Source organism: Eutrigla gurnardus (genome assembly GCF_963514095.1).
Source record: "Eutrigla gurnardus genome assembly, chromosome: 13".
Taxonomy (NCBI): domain Eukaryota; kingdom Metazoa; phylum Chordata; class Actinopteri; order Perciformes; family Triglidae; genus Eutrigla; species Eutrigla gurnardus.
The window spans coordinates 25,680,041-25,704,902 of NC_139936.1; the positions used below are offsets into that span (position 1 = coordinate 25,680,041).

At 41.3% G+C, this 24,862-nt stretch overlaps 1 protein-coding gene across 1 annotated transcript; it reads right to left on the minus strand.

The window, feature by feature from the left end:
• chfr (checkpoint with forkhead and ring finger domains, E3 ubiquitin protein ligase) lies at window positions 1–19,608 on the minus strand. Its single transcript, XM_084025159.1, has 18 exons — window positions 19,473–19,608; window positions 18,633–18,753; window positions 17,777–17,876; window positions 17,544–17,653; window positions 17,398–17,457; window positions 17,106–17,303; window positions 14,757–14,840; window positions 13,767–13,932; window positions 13,223–13,377; window positions 12,759–12,921; window positions 11,997–12,196; window positions 7,749–7,865; window positions 7,356–7,439; window positions 5,602–5,672; window positions 5,188–5,275; window positions 4,975–5,082; window positions 4,795–4,867; window positions 1–2,553 (listed from the first exon to the last, which is right to left on the minus strand). The coding sequence occupies exons 2-18, from the start codon at window positions 18,736–18,738 to the stop codon at window positions 2,511–2,513; spliced, it is 1,926 nt and encodes a 641-aa protein (XP_083881285.1). The 5' UTR covers window positions 18,739–18,753; window positions 19,473–19,608; the 3' UTR covers window positions 1–2,510.
• Window positions 19,609–24,862: the final 5,254 nt, after the last annotated feature.

Consider the following 24,862-nt stretch of genomic DNA (forward strand, 5'->3'; position numbering starts at 1 on the left):
TGAAGTAACAAGAAGCATTTTTTAATGGCGGTACTGGCAAGCAGGTCAGTTTCTACAGACAACTACACCAGTCTTTTTAATCTGTTAAACTAAAAAAGGGGCAAATCAGATCAGAATGGATTTCAAAAAGACAATTGTAGCATTGCTTATACAACATTCATGGTAAGGAGGCCTTTATCAAACTCTCAAACGTATTTGTCACACACAAGTCCTCTCCAAACCTGTTAATGTGCCTAGTGCTACTCTATAGTGATTTAACTAGAATAACTCGAGACTAACTGCTCAAATAGTGCATTGCATACGAAGTTCACAGGCATCGTCAGTAAGGACATCCATCCCTCGTACTGAGAGACTTGTAATCAGCTTTCAACTAATGCGACTGATGCCCGTTCAGTCTCCCGTATTCCCAGGAGTCGTGATGAGGTAGAATGACACCTGCCACTTCCATACTGCTAGGCAGCCTAGACCACACTTTTTACTCACAAAGTGAGTAAATATTATGCCCTTAGTATACAAAATACCCTCCCACATCCCATCACTCGTCCAAAGCCTCTTTATTACCAATTCCTGATTGGAGCAGCTTAGGACTGTTGTTGGCTTAGGGTGCCCAGATCTGTGGTAGAGAATAATTAAAACTCAGCCACTCCGTCGGCGATCCACTGGGTTTGTGCTGAAGGCCTGAGCTGCTAAGGAATGCCAGTGTGGACCCACCATGACTGAGGGAGGAACAAAAGAAATAATAAAGACACACCTAAGTCACCTTGCTAACACCATAAAATGAGCTGCTCTCAGGCAGATGCCACCAAAGGGCCCATTCACAATCCCATTTTGCCAGAACAACATCTGGAATGAAAACATGAAAAGCTACATTCCAAAGCAACACAAACTGTATCCATATCCACTATGGCTAGTGTCGCTATTACAATATATAAGATAACAAGGATGTCCCCCCTTCCTGATTTTGGAATGAAACCCTTCATACGATTACAGATCAGGCAGGAGGAGTATTGACATCCCATTCTCTGGAAGAAGATGGCTCCTTGACGATGTAGACCTTTTCTGTTTTTGTGAGACGTGTCATGTGCAAATATCCTCAAAGTTGTACAAAATAAACAATTTAGCAAACACATTTTAGACATCTTTACTGCGTATTCTTCTAAAATCAACTGATGGTCAAAGCTACACTTTAACATGTTCTACTTCCCCATTCTTCACATAACTAAAAAACTAATGTCAACAATTGTGATTTGTCAACAGTAGACATCAATACTAGCTGTTAGCATGATGGGGACTTACTGACACTTGGGTGATGATAGTCAGAAATGAGAGATCATCGGATCACACCAAAAACAGTTAAACTGCAAATGAAAACAACCAAACAGCAACCGTGGAACTGAAGAACCAGAGAAAATCCACCCAAACGGAAACAACACAGTTCTGTTGGTATCGGCACGATTTCTAAACTGTTGGTTCTGCAGTGGATGCATCCTGTAAAAATGTGCATATGAAAAGTGTACTCTAGGGCTACTAAATGCAACAATCCCTGTGGAATATCCCCTCTCAGGAGTCGACAGGGAGTAACTGTACGTTTCAGCGCCACCCCGACTAGAAGGCTCGAAGAAAGCGCCCCTCGATAAGTTAATCACCTTGGAGATGATTATCCAGAGAAAAGCATACAGCGGAGGCCCTCATGACCTCTGACAGCGTTACAACACATTGATCCCCTTCCCAATCCTCTACAAATATCACATGGGATTATAAATCTACCCCAGTACGTATGCAGGCTTTTGTCGTGACTTTTTGCCCTCGTCTGGGAACACAGTAATGCCCTGGCAAAACAAGAAAAGTCCCTCAGAAGTGAGAATTTTACACTTTATAATGTAGTTCAAAGGTCGGATCTTAGAATCCGATGACCAAGAACGAAGCACTAGTATCACTATTACTGTACTATAGTAATGTTTTCATCAATATTTTGTAGGAAGCCCTGGATTTTTAACTCTGCAAGTCAATAGACAGTTAAAATATATCACAATTAAAGAATGTTCATGTACACAAGCCTCAATTATCAAGGCTGCAGGAGACGTAATAGAAAACATGCTCATCAACATGTGCAAGCATACATCAATGGCCTTTATCCATACAGATCGCCTCACTCATCTGACATTTTGTCACAAAGGCTGGAGGACATATCAGGAAGTATTTTTAACAAACAACAAATAAATTACTCCTACAGTTACCGTGAAGAATAGGCGAATGCATGAGCCACAGATAAAATGCATTGAAATGACGGCTGCTGGAGTGAACGCTGAACATGAATGTTATTGTGCATAGCATAATTTCACAAGTCAGACACGGTCACTTTTGGAAATGGATAATGATTGTAATTCCTGCATTAGGTTATTGCATAAAATCTGGAAGGCAGTAAGATAGACACAACTACACCTAGTGTCTTCAGGATGCTGGGTTATCTACATTTGACACTGAGGTGGAGAACCAACCACGCTGCAGCTTCAGCTCTTGAAGCGTGTCTGCTCACATATGTGGTTGAATTTCCTGAAATGAAGAAAATAAAACATAAATTAGTCGAAACACAATCCAAAGATCCGAAGACCAGAGGGAATCCTGGATCTGGTTTATACAACAGCTCCCTCTGGTGGTTAAATAAGTTAACAGCATGCACATGAATTACAGATTGCAATTAATCTCAAGAAAGAAACACATCACTTCAACAAACAGGTTTCATTGCATATTGTTTTTTTTAGATTTGTATTACTTCCTTTAAGTATTTCAGAGTTTTAAAGTGATAACCCTGAGCAAGCCTTTCCACCTCCAGTGGTCGGCATCTCTCTTCTGTGTTTGGTGATTTCATTGTTTGCCTTAGATTTGACAACCGTTTCTTTATTTCTTTACTTGACTCCGGATACAACATCCTCTGAACTTAACCCTGAACTCTGAGTTGACCAACTGTGAGATGGGCAACTCTGAGTTTTATGTTCCAGAGTATGCAAACTCTGAGTTACGCCCGTGCCTGCTACGATTCACCATGGCAACCGGGAGAGTTATTAGATATTACTGAGTGTTTATGTAGAAAACGAGCTCATCCTGAGAAAGCGGAGCAACGTAACAGCAAACAGCAAAGTAGAGATAGTTGGCATGGCAGACATTTACGGCCCGACTTAATGCCTATAACTGAATGAAACGTTCGATTGATCTAAAGTTGATAACGTTTGATTATCAAGTGCACTGTGTCACACTGTGGTTTAATGGTTAGCAACGCTGCCTAGAGTGCAGGCAACAGGGGTTCAACTCCCGGAAAGAGGCAAGTAGCACTTTCAATCTGCGCTCGTGGGAGGGTCGTGGGGAAAGTGGGAGTTCCCCACATAAAGATGGGAGGATACGCGTTAGCTGCACCTAATTATATATTCCCCGGTATTTACAACGACGACGCATGAGAGCGCGCCTCTATTCTGCGGCGGAAATTCTTTTTAAAGCAGTCTAAACCAGGAAGCGCCACATGAATCATACTTCGAACTTCCAATTATGTAAACCAGAAATCATCGTTAAGGCCGGGTTGAAAAAATAGATTTTCTGATTAAAAACGATCTTCATTTGAATGTTCTGATATCGATTAATAAAATCCTATAATTGATCTTCTAATGATCTATCCCCGTGGATGCGTGAAGTCTCGCGTGGCTAGCCTTTGATTCTTGGTGCAACGACCCTGGCCACGTGAGTGATGAGTAGCAGTGAACCAAAACATGGCAGGAGCTGCTCCACTGAAGGCACCGCCAAGCCTAAAGGCAGATGTGTGGCTCTATTTCAGATTCAAAAACTATGAAGACAGTGAATCGGAGATTAAATGGAATCTGGACCTTGTGAATCGAATCGATTCATGAAATCAGTGGCGATACCCAGCCCTACTCATCGTTACAGATTAACAGCCATACAATAATACAGTTACTGGACTTGATCCACATTGTTATGTTGAAATTGATTGAAAATAAAAATGGAGAAAATAAATAATCAACACAGCCTGGAACAATTCCGTTTTTGTGTTCTTTATTATTTTTTTGTTTTCTTTATTCTTTTTTAGTGAATGTTTATCTGAGACTGTTTGCTCAGGTAGTTTTATTTTCCTGAGAACACGAGTGGTCGCAGATCTGGGTGTCTCAGGTCTGGGTGTCTAAGATCTGGGTGTCTCAGGTCTGGGTGTCTCAGGTCTGGGTGGCGTGGACGTGTGCTTTTTTGCGCGTCTTTTTGTTGTTGCAAAATCCATGTTAGATACATGCCGGCCATTCATTGTTCTTTAGAGGCATGCTAATTACACTGGAAGGCGGAGTATGCGCTGATTGAACGATCGCTGTCAGGTTTGATCCATTTTACGTCAAATGAGGAAGCACAGCGTTCACGTTTGCAAACATGCAATAACAAACGCAGCGTAAACTGTGCCAGTCTTAGTAAATCTACATCTGTGTGCACACGGCCCTGCAGTTTTCATATGCTAGTTACGTAGAACTGGCATGTGCTTTCAATTTACAAAGACGTGGGATTCATCAAGATAAGAACACAGATGAAACATTTCTACTGTTTAAGAACACTTCATGAATCCGACGTAGACTTTTCTTAGGAATGTTCTGAAGAAGACATTTTTAGAAAAACGTAGGAAGATATTGGTGAATGAGGCCCATTGGTATCACATGAAACTACAATTCTCCCTCACAACCACTAGAGGGCAGATAGGCTACCTGAATCTAAAACAGTTCATGTGTTGCTTTCTGTGTAAAAAAGACTTACATTGCATGATGTGCCTTCACCTGCGTACGACAGTTGCGTCCCCAGTAACAGTCGGGACGAGAAGTTACAGCAGCTGAGGAAAGAACATCAGGACCAGTTACTACATGGGTATGACAAACATTAAGGATGAATGAAAGTCGAGGCATTCATGAGAAGCCTTCTGGTGTTGGTCCGTCTGACCTGGCAGTTCAGGTGCAGGGATGTTCTGTCTGTACTTGTAGGCCAGCTCCTTGAATGATCGCAGGCCGCAGCAGAAGCACAGGATGGCATTTGGGGCGATACGACAATCTGACGGAGACACGAAGGACAGGATAGTACCACGTTCTCTTAAGAAGACTTCAAAGTCCACATCTTAGTACTCAAAATGTCCTGGGTTTAGATCTGAAGGGTCACCTGACAGATAGTAGTTTCCCTGCTGTAAGGCCTGCAAAGAGTCCTGGAGCAGATCTCTCCATGACTTCCCTCTGGAGGACAGGTAGTTCTGGTGGAAGGATGGAAACACGCACCAGAAACTTAACATTGCATCTATGACAGAAGGTGCACACATGTATTTCAAACATTCTGAGCAAGTGGAGTCGACCGTTTGCTGGTGGAGGATTTAGCTGATGAAGATGACATTTTATAATCTTTATTCATTTTAGAGTAGCAAAAGCTGTTTGGTTGGCACACAGATCCAAAGTGTCTTCCCAGCTTATTAATGGTAAGTTCGACACCAATGATTTAAACACATTACGCATTCTAATGTACAAATAAAGACAATTATGACTATCATTGGAATAACTGACACGTCCAGATGGCCCATCTTACTTGAAGGATCTCTGATTCATAGTTATTGTTGTTCAGCACACCATCCAGGCATTTGTCTGTCAGATTGAGCTCTGAAAAAAGAAAAAAGGGTGGATTTAATTTAGCACACTACAAAACATAAAATAGCAGTATGAACTACAGACTGTATATGAAAAGCAGAGATGGACAGAGTACTCGACCCCAGTACTTGAGTAAGAGTACAAATACTACTGGTCAAAATTTACTCCGTTACAAGTAAAAGTAGCTCAGTCGACATGGTACTCGAGTAAGAGTAAAAAAAGTACTTGCTTTTAAAGGTACTTAAGTATCCAAAAGTACATGCTTTTAAATTTACTTTAAGTAAAAGTAAGAGTAAGAGTAAATTTCAAATAAAATGAATGGGATCAAAGGACTACAGCAGATGTTGCAGATGCAGATGTTTATTCACAATCATTGAAATTGTAACCAAATTAACCTGCACCGTCCAACTAACTCTCTATCATTGGGAACTGGGAGGTTTAGCTCAGGAGGTAGAGTGGGTTGGCTGGCAACCGCAAGATTGCTGGTTTGATCCCCGGCTCCTCCTAGCTGAGTGCCTGGTGTCCCTGAGCAAGACACCTCTACCCAATTGCTCCTGACGAGCTGGCTGTCGCTCTGCGTGGTTGACTCCGCCGTCGGTGTGTGAATGTGTGTATGAATGGGTGAATGTCAGTGATTGCTGTAAAGCGCTTTGGACAAAAGCGCTATATAAATGAGGCCATTTTTAACTGGAACCCCCTCAAAGACCAATGTTGTCCCCACACCACTGGTTGAGAATCACTGTTTTACAAAAAACTACATCTCTGCTTTCAGTAACTCAATGTTGAGGTCACTTGTCTTTACAGGAAGGACAATATAGGAGCACAACAAACTCTGTCTCCCCATGTATCCTTATGGGGAGGGATTACGTATTTCCGCTTTTACGTAGATCCCAGTGGAGAGCGTGCACTGTGATAGGGTTACTTCTTTGACAAACACAGCTTGTGTCCAATAGTAATTAAAAAAAAAGAAAGGAAAAAAAAAGACCAGACCTGAAAGTAACAAGTACTTTTCAGCCTTTCTAGAAATTAACTTGAGTAAAAGTAAAAGTATTTGTCTTGGAAATGTATTCAAGTAAGAGTAATAAGTACCAAAGAAATCTAATACTCAAGTAAAGTACAAATCCTCTGGATATGTACTGAAGTACAGTACTTAAGTAAATGTACTCTGTTACTGTCCACCACTGATGAAAAGCAACCTGTTAATCACAACATAGCCCTGCCTTAAAGCACCCCCTGCCTTCTGGTCTGTTTGACTCTAAATTGACTATAATTAACTGAATGAACATCATGCTGGATTGAAGAAGACCATAAACTCATGTTTACAATGTTTACTGAGATAATAAATCAAGAGAAGTAGGGTCAAGACTTCTTTTTGCAACCAGAGGAGTCACCCCGATGGCCAGCAGAGAGAATGTACGTTTAAGGCACTTCAATTTTGGCTTTACATTTCAGAACCGGAGGTTATTTCAGTAGTTTTCCAATCTGCCAAGAATAACAGTGTTTGGGAAACACACAGAGTGCTGACAATCATCACAATTACAGATACTGCATTTGGACACTTTTTTGGTATCAGCCCCCTCCAATTAAAAGACAAAAAAAAAAAAAAAAAAGCCCATCCTTGTCAAAGCCTCCTACCTAGCAATAAACCCGACAGTGGGATCCCCCCCGGGCTATTTTGGTGAAACAGATACATACCACTGAATCGAGCCAGACAGCCTTGACAGCCAATCCTCTGGCAACCCCAGTACATGTGACAGAAGGGTCGCTGGCACAGCACACCTGCCAACACACAGCACATCATTCATACAGTAAGAGGTGTATAAGGGCTTTGTGCAACCAGCTATCCATACATGTGGATGTTTTTTAACTATCAGATGATTTTACATTTAATGCATACCTCTCTTTATAGTGAGGAGCTTTACACAATTCTAAGTGTACCAGCAGTGACTGGGGTTTATTATCCATGGATATATATCAACTCCATTTCTCTATTTCACTAGAGTTACATGCAGTTTTCTGAATGACCATATAATCCTATCAACTGTATTCCATTACATCGCTGCAGAGGAACTAACAAGGACCACTCACATCTTTGAGCAATAGCCTGCTCTCCATGTAGCTCGGCCCGTCTCTCTGGCATGGGCTGGAGGCAGCAGGTGCAGATGAGATGGCAGCCCTGAGGGGGGCAGCGGTACTCCTGAGGAGCTGAACACAGAGAAAGGTTTTAGATGAGAATGGACGGCAGGAGGGTCTTCAGTTACAGAACACTAGGGCTGGGTAAAAAAATCGATTCAATCGATTTTGGATCGATTTCATTTAAATTTTGCAATATCGATTCATAGGGCATGAGATCGATTTTTCCCCATGAAGTTTACCCCTCGTGCGTGATGCAGCAGTGGCGCGTTTACGTCCGGTTGACGTTCATTCATGCGCACAAGCGTGCAAGATGGCTGACGCAGGTAAAACTCCGCTCAGCAAGCCGTCCCAACTTAAGTCTGACGTCTGGAACCATTTCGGATTTAAAACAACAAAGGACAAAGAGCCGGATAAAACCAAAGTGGTTTGCGAGATCTGCCAAGCGGAGTTCAGTTATTGTAGAACTACTACAAACCTCAGAAACCAGTTGACAAGGTATCACACTACACTAACGTTAGCTTCTGACAACAAGCCGCCCGGGGCAAAACAAAAGAAACTGAGGGAATCACTAACATTACCAGCCGATTCTCCGTGGGCCATAAAGATAACAGAGGTCATCGCAACTTTTGTTTGCAAATATTGACGCCTGTACTCGGTAGTGGAAAATGAAGGCTTCAAGCGGCTCGTTCAGGTGCTCGATCCACACTACGTTATGGTGCAACGTAAACATCTGACTGAAACAGTTATCCCCATGATGTATACATGTGTGAAAGACGACATCCTAAAGAAAATGCAGAGAGTCGGCAGAACTTGTGACACTTGTGTTGTTTATGGTGAAGAGCAAAAAATAAAGTACATCTGTATTTTGTAACACAGTTGAGCCATTTTCATTATGTAAGAGCCAATCGAATCGAATCGAATCGTGATTAATCGATTCAGGACCTTATGAATCGAAATCGAATCGATTTAGGAAATTGGCCACGATACCCAGCCCTACAGAACACACCAGCAGATTTGCTTATTATGCTACACCCTGAAAATCTGCAATCGAGTGACAAGTCCTAGTTTAGCTACTGATCTTCCCATCGAGGTAGAGACACTTTCACTGTTGCAAATTAAAGACACAATATCATGCGGTTTGTGTTTTCCTGATACAATCAGAGCAGAGTTTGCATTAAGGATGTTAATAATTAACTGTTAACCGTGCTATCAGTTAAACAGTTCAAAGAAATATGAAAGATAAAAAAGCTTAGTAAGGGGGCACACTCTCACTAGGTCCAGTTGCTCCGTACCGCGCTAAAGCACAATTGTCCCCACTCCCCCGCCGCCAGCCTGCACTCGCGCTGCCACAGGCCCAGCCTGTACGTACTTCCTCACGTCGTAATACCACACACGCATGGCTTTACGTAGTTTACAAGAGGGTCATTCCGTTTCATTTCATCAAATTTCTGAAAATCTTCCCACCTGACCATCTCAGAATGTCCTGAAAAAATTCAAGTACAAAGACACACTTGTTAATAGGACTAATCCAAAATATTAGGTCTCTACTGTCAATAGTTTTCTCATGAAACATCATTGAATGAAGGGTAGTTTAGACGGTTTTTGGCATCATGCTCTGAAAAGCCATATTTAAACAGCAATATCTGGAAAACTATCTCACCTGTGGCCTTCAAATATTCTACAGTGTATATCTGTTACTAATAGCCTCCGGACATGGAATATCAGGGGTGTAGCTCAATGATAACCTAGTATGGTAGGTACTTAAAAAGGGGCTTGTTGAAATAAAGTAGTACATTTGAAGAGTGGCTGAGCTCCCATTTTTGTAGATAAAAGACTTATATCACTTCTGCCTCTATCTCTGGTGTTAGCTTAAACATTCTACAAAATATGGTCTCTCTTAGATTATTAGTTTCACAGATATTAAGGCTCAAAAATGGAAGTAAACACATCTTTGCCCAACTTCAGTGTCATATTCCAAAAAACTGACAACAAGTATCAGGTCCAAACTTACTTTTTTTGAAAGATCATATATTTGTTAAAATCATATTAAAACATTGGGAGGGTGTTTTGCCTCATTTTGTCGCAGTGATTTTTTAAAATCCTGATATTGGTGGGGTTTTTGTGTCCGTTTTTGGTACTGCATGTCTTAATATCCTACCAGTAAACATCACAGGAGGGCAATTCAAATGTGTTTTTTACCATTTACCAAAGACTTACATGTGACTAAATGCTACTGATACATTTAGCCTTACGAAAACATTAAAATGTAGCACAGTTGTAGTTACAGAGGCAATAAGTCCTTGAAGGTGAGTTGAACATGCTGAAAGCAGCTTTTAATGTCTTACCCATGAACAAACATATGATAGCATAATATTGAAGACTGCTCATTTTGTCATACTTTAAGTATATAAATTACACAACCAAATCAAATAATAATCTTAATTTGCGCATAAAGATTTTACATTACAGTAGAAAAGTTTCCAAAGTTTGATATTGAATAGTTTGTCTCTATGCTCACTATGAGACAATATGTGAGTTGTGTGTATGATCAGAAATGGTGGATAGGAAGTATCAGAGATGTTTCAGATGAAGATGTACTGGTTCAGTTCATGCACCCACATGGCCCTGCCAAGAGTTTCTACTGGCCAAGAAGAGAAGACATGTGCAATGTCCCACTGCAGCATAGAATTGCAAGATTTGACGTTCCCTCTACACTACAAACTGGGTGCATGTATGCCATCAAAAAAGATGAGCACAACAGAGCAGAGATGTACATTAGACAATTTGTAAAGTGACTGACAAATTAATGAATATGACGAAGGAATTGGATCTAAAAGATGAAATATGTGTGATCCCTCATAGTGAGCATAGAGACAAACTGTTATTCAATATCAAACTTTGGAGACTTTTGTACTGTAATGTAAAATCTTTATGCTCAAATTAAGATTATTATTTGATTTGGTTGTGTAATTTATATACTTACAGTATGACAAAATGTACAGTCTTCAATATTATGCTATGTTTGTTCATGGTTTCAGCATGTTTAACTCACATTCAAGGACTTATTGCCTCTGTAACTACAACTGTGCTACATTTTAATGTTTTCGTAAGGCTTAATTTATCAGTAGCATTTAGTCACATGTAAGTCTTTGGTAAATGGTAAAAAACACATTTGAATTGCCCTCCTGTGATGTTTACTGGTAGGCTATTAGGACATGCAGTACCAAAACCAGCCACAAAAACCCCACCAATATCAGGATTTAAAAAAAAATCACTGCGACAAAATGAGGCAAAACACCCTCCTGATTTGTTAATATGATTTTAACAAGAATATGATCTTTCAAATAAAGTAAGTTTGGACCTGATACGTGTTGTCAGTTTTTTGGAATATGACTCTGAAGTTGGGCAAAGATGTGTTAACTTCCATTTTTGAGCCTTAATATCTGTGAAACTAATCATCTAAGAGAGACCATTTTTGTAGAATGTTTAAGCTAACACCAGAGATAGAGGCAGAAGTGATAGAAGTCTTTTATCTGCAAAAATGGGAGCTCAGCCACTCTTCAAATGTACTACTTTATTTCAACAAGCCTCATTTTAAGTACCTACCATACTAGGTTATCATTGAGCTACACCCCTGATATTCCATGTCTGGAGGCTATTAGTAACAGATATACACTGTAGAAATGTTGAAGGCCACAGGTGAGATAGTTTTCCAGATAATGTCGTTTAAAAATGGCTTTTCAGAGCATGATGCCAAAAACCGTCTAAACTACCCTTCATTCAATGACGTTTCATGAGAAAACTGTTGACAGTAGAGACCTAATATTTTGGATTAGTCCTATTAACAAGTGTGTCTTTGTACTCAAATTTTTTCAGGACATTCTGAGATGGTCAGGTGGGAGGCATTTGATGAAATGACACGGAATGACCCAAGAAGCTCTGTCGCATGTGAGCCGAGTGCTAGCAAGAGGATTTTTATTTTTATTATAAAAAGGACGGAGCGTCGCCCTATGTCCCGGTCCAATTTCAAGCGTGTTTCAGCAATTTCACTGAAGCATGCCCGACCCAGAATTCATCTGTGTCTTGCACAGTCATCAACAGTACTTTCAGGCAAACATCATCTCAAAAGCGCGTACTTGTTAAACAACAAGTACATGAGTACCCTATCGGACCCCATACTGGTATCGGTATATTGCTAACCTGAGGGAATGTCAGATGATGTTGAAGGCTGCTCCCCTGTGGGCTTTGCAGACCCCTCCTCAGTTGCTGGTTTGGGTGGAGGAGGTACAGGTGGTGGACTTGGCAGACCTGAAAGCCAGTAGTTTGAACCTGTAGCAAACAGCAGCTGACTAGCCTCCCTCCTGTAGCCAGGGCACTGTCGGCACATCACTAGAGGCTGACTGGAGACAAAAAGGAAAACCACCACATGGAGAAGTTATTCACTAAACAAGCACATGCTCCCAACAGTGATGGCTTTCTCATGATTCTTCTTATGATTCTAATAAGTGAATGTTTCTAATAAGTTGCTCTTACAGTACATGAATACACACTTTGTTTCACATCGTCAACATTTTCAAACCTTCTGATTATACACTTTCAGCAGTTTCATTTCATATAGATTATTTACTATTATGACAAATATTTGTTAATCTATTTTTCACAGTGAAAATAAAACTAAAACTAAATAAAGTAACCATTGAAGACTACAACTATGATGAAATGACAAGAAATATCACAACATTATCAGACACTTCAGCTTTTGCTCTAAAAGGACATAAATTAGAGTTTCTCTGAGGAAAACTAGACTTTGTCTTTAGATTTGGTCTAAAAAAAAATAAATAAAAATAACTTGAGTTCGACTAAAACTATTATTCATCTTTATCTAAAAAAATGTAAATCAAACTTGATCAAAGTCAGGTGCCAAAATTAGCACTGGTTTCCGATAAATCCAAACAACCAGACCTGATATCTGAGGAGTCACTGTCGTTGTCAGAGAGCTCAAAAAGGTAATCGGAGCTGCCCTCCTCATCTGAGAAAGAGCGCTCAACTTTTGGCTGCAACATATCCTGAGTTATCTTGTTCCGGCTGTCCATGCTCTTCAGGTCTTCATCGCTGCGGCACTTTTCTGTTGGACAGAAAGAAACACAAAGGCATACAAAGTCAGTTCCTAATTACATTGTTGGGGACATGGATAACATTTTGGAAATTATACAAGGTAAGCAGGTCTTGCTTACATGCCATTCCTTCTCTCTTGTTTGAATTTCTATCATGTCAGCTTTGGTAGAAAAAAAACACTGCATTTTGCTGACAATTTTTAAATGCTTGTGATGTAAGGCCAGTTTTACACCCACGTTCAACCTTTCCAGTTGCAGGCAATAAGAATAATAAGAATGCCTCGTGATCAAAATGGTGTTTATCTGCCAAACCTGGGTGCTGGATGAGGTAGGCCTCCACCAGGTTGTTGAGAATGTGGTTCTTACGAATCCTCTCCACAGGGCAGCGGCAGGTTGGACAAAGGGAGGAACGTTCCATCCAGCCCGAGTAGCAGGCAGCACAGAAGACGTGCATGCAAGGCTGCAAGCTGAAGAAAAACAAGAGACCATTACCATTTGGTAACATGCTGCATGTAGGAATAGGACGATACAGGATTTTAATCGCAGCTTGGTGTAGAAAACACTCACAAAAAGTTCATTGAGGTGAATTTGCATTATCGTGATGATTGTAAATATCATCAAGGGTAACTAGACCAGTAAAAGTAGAGTGTGATTTTTTGTTTTTAAATACAGGATATGCTGGGAGACTAATAATTATAATAATGAATAACTAATAATTATTTAATTTAATAATTTAAATTTGATGTTTTTTCACAAAAAAAGTATGTTTAACTGCCATTTTAACAGTTTTAAGCATATTTTGATTATTATCACATTTTATTATGAATATCATAAGTTTGTATGCTTGAAGTCTTACCTGACACAGTCGTGCAGCAGGTCCTGACAAATAACACAAGTCAGGCTCTCCTCCATCTTGTCTGTCTTAATCCCTTCCACTGGTGGCTTAGACGGAAGACTCCCCTGAGTTGAACCAACTACTTCTGTGCTGGAGGTGTGTGGCACGCCCAAATCATAATCTTTATCTGGAAACACAAGAATTGTGTATTGCATGCAGCACTGAGTTGGTTTACAACACTTTTAGACTGATTTTGAGGTGAATTTTTTTGTTTTTTGTGGATGAAAGAAAAGTAAGTTAACCTCTGGTAAGAAAAATGGGCTCCATTTTATTTGCGCAAGAATAACTACCGGTGGGAAGTGGTAGGTCAGGTTATACTGGAAAAGAAGGTTATGACGCACAGGATAAATGAGCCCCCGTAATCTACTGTTTCACACATTAACAGGCAGAATACCATGTATTCTGAAGCAGTTTACTGTCATTTTAGGTGATTTAATGTAGGAAAACACAGTGGATGGCCTCACCTAATGGCACTGCACTATAGCGTAGCACTTCTCTAATCTAAGGGTTGCAGATTTAATAGTCCTGCTGCCTTTAGACGGCTGCTGGGATTTAATGAACTGATGGAGAAGCTCATCATACAGTATAAGGCAGCTGTGTGGACAAGATACAAGCAGCTACAGAACAAGGTACTCAAAGAATCAGCCAGATCATTTGATAAAGGCAGACTGCACAGTGACATTCCCATTTTAACCAATGTGATTTCATAATGCCATTTAAATGCATCCAACGGCTGGGGAGGTTTAATTAATATAGTTAATATTAAGCATTAGAGGTGGTTTCAAGATGTCTAGAAAAAAAGTCCAAGACCCAAAACACCAAAAAGCCTCCCTTCCTGCCTGAGCACTGCACACACAGGTATATCACAGGTAGGCAAAGGAAGTTTCAAGGTCAGGAACCAGCAATAGGAACCAAGAAAAAGCAGGTTAATCCCCAAGTGAAAGCCCTCACTGTCATCGGTTTTCCTCCTCTTGCTTTCTGGCTCCATGTTGTCCAAGTCTTTTTCTGGTGCCAGGGCAGCATCTTTAGATTGCACTGATAGCATGGAAGAACAACAGACATGGGTCAGCTACTGATCATACTTCAGTTTCTTTTGTCACATAGAGATGATGAAGTTAAGACTATAACATTACCTTGAGATTAAAGCAAGTCTGACTCATTTTCAGTTCATTCGGTTCCATAAAGCACATTTGTTATAGTTCAGTTACCGTGGCAACCTATGCTGGGACGCGCTCTGGGCTGTCAAATAAAGTGTAACATATGACAAGAGAAGACTTGCATAAGATGTTTAATTATATGGCATAACAATGTTAGTTACCCCAATAGAATGTTTTTAGCTATAAAGTCAACAGTACGATCGCAAAACAAATATTGACAAATAATTTACCAGGAAACCATATTTCTCTCATACTTTTTTCCACTTCCCGCTTAATATAATTTAATTATAGAAGTCACTTAATTTGTATATTTTACTTAAATTTGAAGCTGCCTGGGGGGAAGGCATACAATGAAAATAGTATCATAGAAACCAAAGATTGGTCCATATCATCTAAATGACTGCTATGATGACTGCTGCTTAAGAATAGTATGCACACACAAGCCTAACTCAAACTATTAACAAATTGAGTGAACGGGAATTGGCCTTTATGGAGTCGCTTTAGACCCGCCTGATTTGTGAGGTTCACTAAAGTCAGGTTTGGGACATTAAGCCCCACTTGTCTTAGCTTGCTTTATGTGAAAAGACCCAGAAGTGCTATCATCACAGATATAAACAGTAGACTTGCTAGTCCAAGATGGAACCATATGGCAGACATCTACCATGGGTTTAAACTTGCTGTAATGAGAACCCAAATGGTGAAAGAAGCCTAAGTTGTCTTTATAATCCTTGTTATTTCGTTCCCATTACACCAATATTATTTTCTATTCAAAGTAACGAGTGTAAGACAATAGTGCTTGTCTATAACAAACTAAAATCCACCCCTAAGATTCTGGTTGAATTTCGATTATTACAGCTCCAAGTGAACAAATCATGCTTTTAATCATGAAGATATCAGTATTTGTGCATTTTCTGCAGATATTATATATATATATATATATATATATATATATATATATATATATATATATATATATATATATATATATTATTTTTTTTTGCCTGAACTTAACATGCAAGAACTTTTCTTTGGTATTCAGAATTTTTGTTTACATACATATTATATAAATATGTATAAAACTAATCAATGACCAGAAATAAAATAAGAAATACTGAGTGGATATACATAGACTGGATGAGAATCTACAGCATACAGATGTTAAAATGACTATAAACTGTATTTACAGGATGAAGGATTTATACCCACAGTAAAAGATGATATGCACGTATTGGAAAATGTTTTTCACATATCAGTAATATTTAACTACCGCATACATGTGATGATGCATTTCAAAGTCTAGTTGTATTTTAACTGAAATATAAGATCACATTTCCCATAATCCCTGGCACTTCCTGTTTTGCCATTTTTTCAGTCAACTGGAATCAGGTTTGTTTTGATGATGAAGGGAGATGTGAAAGAGCCTTAATAAAGAATAAAGAATGCTTTGTTTGAAAATGTTGATGCCTTCAGCAGAACTCCTCATGGACTTCTCAATTCTCAGCACAAGGTTTCAAAAGGACATTAACTCTAAGATGATAATGGTGGACAGAAAGCAGATGTGACTGGCTAAAATCTGCCCATATCACCCCTACTTTTGACAATCTAAATAAACTACTCAAGGGTTCATCTAAATAGCCTACTGTTGTTACTAGTGCCCTAAAAGCGATAGTTTGACATTTTGGGAAATAACCTTGTGTGCTTCTTTTGCCTGAAGATTGATAAATATGAAGCTACAGCCAGGAGTCAGTTAGCTTAGCTTAGACTAGCGTGGCTGCCCAAAAGGTACAAAAAACATGTTAAAGTGTAAAAGCATGGGGTTTTGTGCGGGACTCGTTTTTTTCCTTTTCTGGAAGAAGTCACTTCATCATTAGGAGTTTCCAGAAAGACACTGGGGAGTCCCTACTCCCAGACAAGAAACATACCAGAGCAAAACCACAGAGCTCTCAGCCCACCAAAGGAGCTCAAACGTGCTGCATGTAATCACCAACAATGATTGAACAATCATTCATCTACGCACGTTAAATGTAAATTAATAAAACATCCACAGGTAAATGTATAAAGTGTAATCTATAATAAAAAGCATTAAATCACAAAGGGAAAGCTGAAGCCCAACCCTCTTTAGCAGTGTTAGCAGAGAACGTACCAGAAGCAGGACAGGCTGTGGTTGCCATGGGACCAGAAGTGGTTGGGCTCCTGATGCAGTAGTGGGACGTGGAGGTGGAGGGCTGAGGTTCCTCCTGAGTTGGATCACGAGGAGCCTTTGTGAGCATTACAGGCTCCACAGAGAGTAACAACTCTGACGGAGGGACAGGGGCAGGAGTGTGGGCTGACCTCTCTATGTCTGAAGTGGAGATACAGAGTAATGGGTTAGTAGCTGCGGGATACAAGTAGTTACATTGAACTGAATGGTTATGGGGAATTACCTGGCTACTTACCATAACTACTTTCTAAACTCTCCCGCTCCGTTTGGATTGAGTGGTAAACATAGGCAATGTCTACAGGATGACAAGAGAAGAGGTTATCGGCTTTCCTTCTAATAAATTCATATTGACATTATTGGCTGACAAAACAAACGACTCACTTTGTTCTGGCTCACTTTTCCTGTATACAAAGTAGATGACATCGCCGTTCTGCAGCCTGTATGTTTGTTTCTTGACCAGTTTGGACATGTTGATCACCGTGCCATTAGTGCTACATACAGACAAGCAGGCAATCAGACATGTCACAAAGTAAAAGGTTTTGTGCATTTGCGTTATGAAAGGACAAGCACTCTAAAAATACAACATATGGTTTGTTTCATGTCATTTCTAGTACCTCATGTCCTCGAGCCACACCAGCCCTGAGCTTTCATCTTGCACAATCTTGCAGTGCTCTCCTGAGACCAGTTTGTTGGCTGGGAAAGACAGATAACATCCTGGCAGCAAAATGAAAAAACACCGCAATGACAACTCAGAATAGACATAATACAGATTACTTTGACTCATTAAGACATAGCCTAGTTAATTCATTTAAGCCTTTCAGTGCCCCTTTTGGAGTATAAAGGGTAATATATGTACGTGTTTGAGAAAATGAAAACAAATTTCTCCGTGTTAATATCCCTTTTTCCCCCTCTCTGACCATTCCAAAACTAATTCTCAGCAATACTTTGCCAATTTCACTTTCTATCTTTTAAAAGATACACCGTGAGAATTCAACTTCATTATATCGGGAGTCACCTGAAACTGTGTTGCCTGGGACATCTTTTGAAATCTTTTCTGGCCCAGACATAAGCTAACCAATTAAGGCTAGTGGCTTTGCATTGCAAAAAAGTAGACCCCAAAAGCTCTCGACAACAAAGCAGACACGGGGGGAAATATAGGCCTAACCTTTTCTTAAGCAAAAGTCCATACAAAAAAAATCTACTTAATATTCTGCACACATGTTCTCAATGGACGCCTTTTGTTGTCATCACAAGGGGCTGTCTAAGTTTGGTGCACGAAAGAAGGCTTTGTGTTTTCAAGGGGGAGGTTTGTAGAAGCTCCAGACACCGGCGGCAACCTCTTTTGTTAACAGGCATCGCCACATTTAGAGGTTTTTAAAGCATGGTAAAATATGTCCATGTTTTAAGACATGAGATTGAAGATGAAGACGGACCATTCCTACATAACGTCACATAAAGATGTAAACCTACCTTTTTTTCTGCCAACTGTGCATTCCCTGCTGAAAAGCAGGACAGTTTCACTGGAGTCCACTTTGACTAGCTTTCCCCACGGCTGTCCTCTTTGATAACTTTCCATCTCCCAATGTGTTTTCTGCAAGAAATTACGAGAAAGCAAAGCATCAACTTCTGTAGCATTGTTTCATAGGCTAATGGGCAGGTGGTAATAGAGATGGAAAGTACCCATCAGTACGCTGGTGAAATTAAAACCAAAACCTAAATCTTTCGGACGTCATACTAACTACGCATTGGTGGCTTTTGAATTTAAAGGCAGACACAAACTTCTAAAACATGGTATAACGTTCTGTTTTAAAATTCATAAACTGTTTTCCACAGTTGTTTTAACCTAAAACGCATCACAAAACGTAATCATTTCCAGGAGCCAGTTACGGGTTTGAATTTCATTTTAAACCCTGTGCTGTTGAACATATCATGTTTTCGGTTCATAGATTATGTTACGCAATCAAACTAAAACTAACACAGTTTGCTAAGAAACCCACTGGATCTAAGGAGACCCAGCTAACGCTCAGCTCGGCTGTCCCTGAGCTCACTGGGTTAGCGTTAGCTAGTTAGCGTAATTAGATGGCTTTGTCGTGTGACAAGCTGGGGAAAAGTAAAACTACTGCTATCGCCAACTACCAATCTGACCAAATGTAGGACACCACAACACACACAACTTCGTTCAATTACAGGAAGCTAACGCGACTGCTAACATTAGCTGCCAGCCATACTGTGTATCTAAGAGAAGCTTCTGGACCACCGCAACGACCTGGAAGAACCGTGACGTCCCACTGGTCAGTGTCCAAACGTTACCGTTAAACGCGGAGTTTGTCGTCCCGCTGGCTCCGTAGAAAACAGCTACTTCTCATATTCCAGCTAGGCACTAGATGCACTTCCTGCCGAGCTCGGAGTTGACATGTTGACGTCATCAGCTGTCGGAGGAGGGGCTGTGTGAGTGAACCGAGGCTGGCATCCTCCGAGCAAAACCCACACTGGTGCATTTAAGTGTCACATGTTACATGCTGGATGTAAAACACAATTTCCCTGAAATTTGGGCCTACATTTGTGGCTTAAATGGATGCTACTGTTGTGGTTGATCCCGTTACTTTAGTAAAGAAACACACACAAGCTACAGACTACCTTGCATGCTTTATTCATCAGTGCAAGTGTTACTCGGGTAAAAGTATAATCAGAAAAGGGTATTACAAGTAGTCAATGCAGAAAAATGGGCCCTGCGACTGTTATACTATTATATCATGAGATTATTATTGATGATACATTACTGTAAAAGGAGGATCTTCCCATGTAACTGGCTGAGTTGGGTCTAATTTCAACTACTTTGTAATTGGGACTTCATCTAATAATTAATTATGACATGGATTCATGTGCTGCTTATATTCTCCATTAATCAATGTATTGTTTGGTTTGTAAAAAATTATTAAATAGAGCAGAGCCCAAAGCAATGCTTGTTTTTATCACACTCGAAATCTTTTTTTTTTTTAAATATACATGAAAAAAAATGCAATTGATCTTATATGTTCATGGCAAAGAAAATGACTTGCAATAGTAAAAGCTGTATTGAGAGAAAAAGGTTTTCAGCTTGAGCACAGAGAGGCAGACTGCAGGCTTTTATCACACACCGTCCATTCAACATCCCTTAGTGATTCAATTTGGATATCATTTCTGTTTGTAGCTCTTCATTTGTTCATCCAGAAATGTATCTGTGTTAGATTACTGGTATTACACCACTCAAATGATTCAGGATATAACAGGGGACATTCATCTTTTTTTTTTCTTTACATTTTCTGCTATACCAAAATCCACTACACTTCAGAGGGAAATATGGTGCTTTTTGCTCTACGACATTTATTCGACAGATGTAGTAAGCATGAAACAATATGATAGTAATAATAATAATAACAACTAATTTGCACAATAACATTAGATGGAAAATGTATGTGTAATTTCACAAAGTCAATGTTTTTGGTATAATTATTTCTAAGGACATTGATGTGATGGATGTACTAGGTATAAGGGTGGAGGTGGGTAAACTCTCCTTGATATTCTCTCCTTTATCTCCTTTATATGGAGTGTATACTGCACACCTACATATATAGTGGAGGGTATACTGCATTTACCCTCCACTACACCACTGAACTGATGAATAAAGCATCAATGAAACAGCTGCCAATCAGCTAATACAAAGCCGTCTTCAGTTCTCTACCATAAATAATAATACTGGTGTTGTATTTACAATACCACTACCTGGTTACCTGTCTGTCTCTACGTGTCAGCCCTGTGATAGACTGGTTACCTGTCTGTCTCTACGTGTCAGCCCTGTGATAGACTGGTTACCTGTCTGTCTCTACGTGTCAGCCCTGTGATAGACTGGTTACCTGTCTGTCTCTACGTGTCAGCCCTGTGATAGACTGGTTACCTGTCTGTCTCTACATGTCTCCCTGTGATAGACTGGTTACCTGTCCGTCTCTACATGTCGGCCCTGTGATAGACTGGTTACCTGTCTGTCTCTACATGTCAGCCCTGTGATAGACTGGTTACCTGTCTGTCTCTACATGTCAGCCCTGTGATAGACTGGTTACCTGTCTGTCTCTACATGTCGGCCCTGTGATAGACTGGTTACCTGTCTGTCTCTACATGACAGCCCTGTGATAGACTGGTTACCTGTCTGTCTCTACATGTCTCCCTGTGATAGACTGGTTACCTGTCTGTCTCTACATGTCTCCCTGTGATAGACTGGTTACCTGTCTGTCTCTACATGTCAGCCCTGTGATAGACTGGTTACCTGTCTGTCTCTACATGTCGGCCCTGTGATAGACTGGTTACCTGTCTGTCTCTACATGTCGGCCCTGTGATAGACTGGTTACCTGTCTGTCTCTACATGACAGCCCTGTGATAGACTGGTTACCTGTCTGTCTCTACATGTCGGCCCTGTGATAGACTGGTTACCTGTCTGTCTCTACATGTCGGCCCTGTGATAGACTGGTTACCTGTCTGTCTCTACATGTCGGCCCTGTGATAGACTGGTTACCTGTCTGTCTCTACATGTCGGCCCTGTGATAGACTGGTTACCTGTCTGTCTCTACATGACAGCCCTGTGATAGACTGGTTACCTGTCTGTCTCTACATGTCTCCCTGTGATAGACTGGTTACCTGTCTGTCTCTACATGTCTCCCTGTGATAGACTGGTTACCTGTCTGTCTCTACATATCTCCCTGTGATAGACTGGTTACCTGTCTGTCTCTACATGTCAGCCCTGTGATAGACTGGTTACCCGTCTGTCTCTACATGTCTCCCTGTGATAGACTGGTTACCTGTCTGTCTCTACATGTCTCCCTGTGATAGACTGGATACCTGTCTGTCTCTACATGTCTCCCTGTGATAGACTGGTTACCTGTCTGTCTCTACATGTCAGCCCTGTGATAGACTGGTTAGCCCTGTGATAGACTGGTTACCTGTCTGTCTCTACATGTCAGCCCTGTGATAGACTGGTTACCTGTCTGTCTCTACATGTCTCCCTGTGATAGACTGGTTACCTGTCTGTCTCTACATGTCTCCCTGTGATAGACTGGTTACCTGTCTGTCTCTACATGTCAGCCCTGTGATAGACTGGTTACCTGTCTGTCTCTACATGTCAGCCCTGTGATAGACTGGTTACCTGTCTGTCTCTACATGTCAGCCCTGTGATAGACTGGTTACCTGTCTGTCTCTACATGTCAGCCCTGTGATAGACTGGTTACCTGTCTGTCTCTACATGTCTCCCTGTGATAGACTGGTTACCTGTCTGTCTCTACATGTCAGCCCTGTGATAGACTGGTTACCTGTCTGTCTCTACATGTCTCCCTGTGATAGACTGGTTACCTGTCTGTCTCTACATGTCAGCCCTGTGATAGACTGGTTAGCCCTGTGATAGACTGGTTACCTGTCTGTCTCTACATGTCAGCCCTGTGATAGACTGGTTACCTGTCTGTCTCTACATGTCTCCCTGTGATAGACTGGATACCTGTCTGTCTCTACATGTCTCCCTGTGATAGACTGGTTACCTGTCTGTCTCTACATGTCAGCCCTGTGATAGACTGGTTAGCCCTGTGATAGACTGGTTACCTGTCTGTCTCTACATGTCAGCCCTGTGATAGACTGGTTACCTGTCTGTCTCTACATGTCTCCCTGTGATAGACTGGTTACCTGTCTGTCTCTACATGTCTCCCTGTGATAGACTGGTTACCTGTCTGTCTCTACATGTCAGCCCTGTGATAGACTGGTTACCTGTCTGTCTCTACATGTCAGCCCTGTGATAGACTGGTTACCTGTCTGTCTCTACATGTCAGCCCTGTGATAGACTGGTTACCTGTCTGTCTCTACATGTCAGCCCTGTGATAGACTGGTTACCTGTCTGTCTCTACATGTCTCCCTGTGATAGACTGGTTACCTGTCTGTCTCTACATGTCTCCCTGTGATAGACTGGTTACCTGTCTGTCTCTACATGTCAGCCCTGTGATAGACTGGTTACCTGTCTGTCTCTACATGTCTCCCTGTGATAGACTGGTTACCTGTCTGTCTCTACATGTCTCCCTGTGATAGACTGGTTACCTGTCTGTCTCTACATGTCTCCCTGTGATAGACTGGTTACCTGTCTGTCTCTACATGTCAGCCCTGTGATAGACTGGTTACCTGTCTGTCTCTACATGTCAGCCCTGTGATAGACTGGTTACCTGTCTGTCTCTACATGTCGGCCCTGTGATAGACTGGTTACCTGTCTGTCTCTACATGTCGGCCCTGTGATAGACTGGTTACCTGTCTGTCTCTACATGACAGCCCTGTGATAGACTGGTTACCTGTCTGTCTCTACATGTCTCCCTGTGATAGACTGGTTACCTGTCTGTCTCTACATGTCTCCCTGTGATAGACTGGTTACCTGTCTGTCTCTACATATCTCCCTGTGATAGACTGGTTACCTGTCTGTCTCTACATGTCAGCCCTGTGATAGACTGGTTACCCGTCTGTCTCTACATGTCTCCCTGTGATAGACTGGTTACCTGTCTGTCTCTACATGTCTCCCTGTGATAGACTGGATACCTGTCTGTCTCTACATGTCTCCCTGTGATAGACTGGTTACCTGTCTGTCTCTACATGTCAGCCCTGTGATAGACTGGTTAGCCCTGTGATAGACTGGTTACCTGTCTGTCTCTACATGTCAGCCCTGTGATAGACTGGTTACCTGTCTGTCTCTACATGTCTCCCTGTGATAGACTGGTTACCTGTCTGTCTCTACATGTCTCCCTGTGATAGACTGGTTACCTGTCTGTCTCTACATGTCAGCCCTGTGATAGACTGGTTACCTGTCTGTCTCTACATGTCAGCCCTGTGATAGACTGGTTACCTGTCTGTCTCTACATGTCAGCCCTGTGATAGACTGGTTACCTGTCTGTCTCTACATGTCAGCCCTGTGATAGACTGGTTACCTGTCTGTCTCTACATGTCTCCCTGTGATAGACTGGTTACCTGTCTGTCTCTACATGTCTCCCTGTGATAGACTGGTTACCTGTCTGTCTCTACATGTCAGCCCTGTGATAGACTGGTTACCTGTCTGTCTCTACATGTCTCCCTGTGATAGACTGGTTACCTGTCTGTCTCTACATGTCAGCCCTGTGATAGACTGGTTAGCCCTGTGATAGACTGGTTACCTGTCTGTCTCTACATGTCAGCCCTGTGATAGACTGGTTACCTGTCTGTCTCTACATGTCTCCCTGTGATAGACTGGATACCTGTCTGTCTCTACATGTCTCCCTGTGATAGACTGGTTACCTGTCTGTCTCTACATGTCAGCCCTGTGATAGACTGGTTAGCCCTGTGATAGACTGGTTACCTGTCTGTCTCTACATGTCAGCCCTGTGATAGACTGGTTACCTGTCTGTCTCTACATGTCTCCCTGTGATAGACTGGTTACCTGTCTGTCTCTACATGTCTCCCTGTGATAGACTGGTTACCTGTCTGTCTCTACATGTCAGCCCTGTGATAGACTGGTTACCTGTCTGTCTCTACATGTCAGCCCTGTGATAGACTGGTTACCTGTCTGTCTCTACATGTCAGCCCTGTGATAGACTGGTTACCTGTCTGTCTCTACATGTCAGCCCTGTGATAGACTGGTTACCTGTCTGTCTCTACATGTCTCCCTGTGATAGACT

Excerpts from the sequence above, each read along its gene's own strand:
- chfr (XM_084025159.1), bottom strand. The coding sequence starts at position 18,738 with ATGGAAAGTTATCAAAGAGGACAGCCGTGGGGAAAGCTAGTCAAAGTG. Across the intron at positions 17,654-17,776 it reads GTGTGGCTCGAGGACATGAG|CACTAATGGCACGGTGATCA; the intron begins GTACTAGAAATG and ends GTCTGTATGTAG. Across the intron at positions 5,673-7,355 it reads CTGTCTGGCTCGATTCAGTG|AGCTCAATCTGACAGACAAA; the intron begins GTATGTATCTGT and ends TTCTTTTTTCAG.